We start from the raw sequence: 3,079 nt of genomic DNA on the forward strand, positions 1-3,079 counted from the left end.
AAATGTTGTCACTCTTAGGAGCCTCACGACTCTTGTGTCCGCATTTGCGACCTCCAGCAATCAAGTCAATACCCTAAATATCGGTTAATTTCCATCCTAACCTCAAGTGGATTTTGAACATAATGTAAACAAGTTCCTACCATCTAGTGTGAAAAGGTGAATAAGAAACAAAAGAGAAGGCCCAACCCAATTTGTATTATCCAGGGGGTACGAACTAACAAACAGACTCATTTCTTAGCCCAATCGGGAGCTAGATCCTCCGCTAGACCGCAATCTTGTATCAATTCATAAACTTGTTTTGGATTTAAACTATAAATGCCTTGATTAACAGGAGCCTGTTCATCTTCATCTGCTGCATGTGTCAACTGTAATACTGCGCAACCATTATCTTTTATATTAACTCCTAACCTTCCATTTGCAATTAAGAAGGAACCAGCAAAGAAGTTCTCTACTGTCTACTCATCACTCCACTCAGGAACTGCGACTTTTGAAAATGAATCTTTATCCAGAAACATCTTCATCATATCTACCTCTTTCACTGAATTCTTTGCCATCTCCCTTTTAATTCGTTTATGAAGTGTACGAGTACTCTTCGTAAACTAACCTTCACACAATAAAAGAATTAATACCTCATTCTCTTCCTGAGTGGGAACAGTGGAAGCAGAATGTTCGGGTTCGACCTCTCTCTCCTCTTTCCTCCTTTTTGATCCCTCTTCTGGAGTCTTCTCAGCACCTCGTTTTGACGACTGTTTAGGAATAGATGAATAGAGAGCGCCATTTCTACATTACATTCGTAGCAATCCAAATACAAAAATACAATAGTGCCAGCATTACAGAATAGGGACGTAACATCTCGACCAAGTTGATTCCAATCAATCCACTCACTATTTGGAAGTCTGTAGGAATCCTTCAAAACTGTCCAAACATCTTCTGGACTTGGCTATGATAAAAGAAGTGTGAAAGAAATCACTTTAATGTAGCCCCGTTGGAGTTTTCTAGTTTTTTCTAATCCTAGATACGTCAAGTCAACCAGCGATTCAGCAAATCGGTTGGCATTGGTTGCAGACCTTTCTGGTGATCATTTCAGGAACAAATGAAACCTACCACAATCAATTTCCGATAATTCCTTTAGAACAGGCCGAAGATCCGCCGATAAGATATCGTCCTGCATCTTTTGAAATCCTAGAAGTATCACAACAACTTCATCAGATACCAGCAATCTTGTCACTGATGGAGTTAATTGCATTTGTAAACTCCTGTGGCTTTCGCCCCGACATAATGTGGAATACGGGGTATTTTGACAACTCTATTGGGCAAGGAGGAATAAAACTCCTAGGATGTCACAAGCCCATTTTCGATGGCTTGAATAGTCCCAATTCTAGCAAACGAATCGGAACCGATATCTCACCATTTATTAAGTAACTTAATAATGTTTAACCTGTTTAAGAAGGTTTGAATTGGATTGGATGTATTAACATGTAGAAAGATAAGGTTTGAAAGGATGTATTTGGAATTATGAGTAGAAGGATAAGGTGAATGTTGAAAGGCGCACAATAAGTAGGAAAGTACTATGGTTAGATTATTTCCAGACTACACGCATCGTAATGATAATGCTGAACAAGCCCTGGAGGATTGGAATGCAGTCGGTAAGTGGTACTTCGCTTTATTGATCGAAAGAAACCAATGAGCTTGACAATGAGGAAAAGAAGGAGTTGGAAGGAAGTAAGATTACACAAGAGGACTTGAAGAACCATCCTCAGGAAGTCCGTGAAGTTGCCCATTTCAGCATGAATCTGAGAATGCAGAGTCGTGCAACTGTTGATGCCTACATCAGCAATGGTAGAAACAGAATCATGGTTTCATTGTAGTTGTGAATATGAAGGGTGAAGATCCTCGTTTGGTATATTCAGATTGGCAGAAGCTTGGCAAAGGTTCATTTGGAGTGGTGTAAGTGGATTATTCTCTTTATGATGTTCAGATACCGTGTGACGTTGAATGGTCAGTATTATGCTATAAAGGTCCTTGAAGATAATAATAACATGCTTGTTCTTCAACGTGAGATTGCTTTCCAGATCCGTTCACAATGTCAAAACATTGTTATGTTTTATGATACATATCTATTTGATCGTAAGATTTGGGTATCTGGTTCCTATTGTTATTCATTGTAGATTGTGATGGAATATCTGGATCGAGGCAGTCTCGCTGATCTTTTGGATACTCAAGTAGCATTCCCAGAGGAAGCTATTGCTTATGTAACAAAGGAGGTTTTACAGGCCCTTCTTTATATGCATCAGCGACATGAGATTCATCGCGGTACATGTTTAGTGATATTGTAATCCATAGATATCAAGAGTGTTAATATTCTCCTTGATAAGGATGGTCATGTTAAGGTAGCAGACTTTGGAGGAGCTGTTGTTCTAACAAAGGAGGATAATTCTCGTACATCACTTGTTGGTACTCCTCATTGGATGGCTCCTGAACTGATTCGTCATATGCCTTATAAGGAATCGGTTGATATTTGGTCGTTGGGTATAACTGTATTGGAAATGGCAGAAGGAGTTCCTCCTTATTCGGATATTAATGATGGCATGAAAGCAATGCTAAAGATTGTTATGGAAGGAGCTCCTGCCTTGCAAGAGCCATCACAGTGGTCAGAACAATTTAATGACTTTGTAGGATGCATGTTAGAGAAGAATGTAGGAACTATGAAAAGGAATAATGGATAGCCTGAATTACGTGCTTCTGCTTTGCAGTTGTTAAAGCATCCTTTCTTGCAATGTGCTTATTCCCGTGAACAATTTGCGCAGTTCATTAAATTATCATATGAACTTGCAGAATCTTATTCTGGACAATCTCTTGTTTGTTTCCATACAGGTTTCAAAGCATTGTGTTTGGAAACAATCATTATCTTTAGGAAAGAGGATAAATGAGTCAATTCTTCATCTTGCGTTCCTGAATCTCATAGGCAAGTGTCTGATTAATGATATTGGCAGCAGGTCCAGTGAATTGAATAGGACCAGGGAAACTGTAACAATCATTCAATCTCCATTCTTTTGATTGTTCCACAAACTGTTTGTAT

The 3,079-nt window shown here is 38.9% G+C and overlaps 2 protein-coding genes across 2 annotated transcripts; one reads left to right on the top strand and one right to left on the bottom strand.

Annotated features, from left to right (window-relative positions):
- Nucleotides 1-227: 227 nt before the first annotated feature.
- On the bottom strand, nucleotides 228-831 carry JH06_5178 (hypothetical protein; the record flags this gene model as incomplete). The annotated part of the gene is made up of 4 exons (XM_014669395.1): nucleotides 228-455; nucleotides 531-599; nucleotides 630-780; nucleotides 818-831. The coding sequence occupies 4 exons, from the start codon at nucleotides 829-831 to the stop codon at nucleotides 228-230; spliced, it is 462 nt and encodes a 153-aa protein (XP_014524881.1).
- Nucleotides 832-1,429: 598 nt separating this feature from the next.
- JH06_5179 (P21-activated protein kinase) lies at nucleotides 1,430-2,930 on the top strand (the record flags this gene model as incomplete). The annotated part of the gene is made up of 10 exons (XM_014669396.1): nucleotides 1,430-1,450; nucleotides 1,524-1,557; nucleotides 1,590-1,646; nucleotides 1,678-1,839; nucleotides 1,869-1,947; nucleotides 1,979-2,138; nucleotides 2,169-2,313; nucleotides 2,344-2,696; nucleotides 2,727-2,887; nucleotides 2,915-2,930. 10 exons carry the CDS (start codon nucleotides 1,430-1,432, stop codon nucleotides 2,928-2,930), a joined length of 1,188 nt encoding a protein of 395 aa, XP_014524882.1.
- Between the last annotated feature and the right edge of the window lie 149 nt (nucleotides 2,931-3,079).

This window comes from Blastocystis sp. subtype 4 (assembly GCF_000743755.1).
Source record: "Blastocystis sp. subtype 4 strain WR1 chromosome Unknown seqid_0595, whole genome shotgun sequence".
NCBI classification, from domain to species: Eukaryota; class Bigyra; order Opalinata; family Blastocystidae; genus Blastocystis; species Blastocystis sp. subtype 4.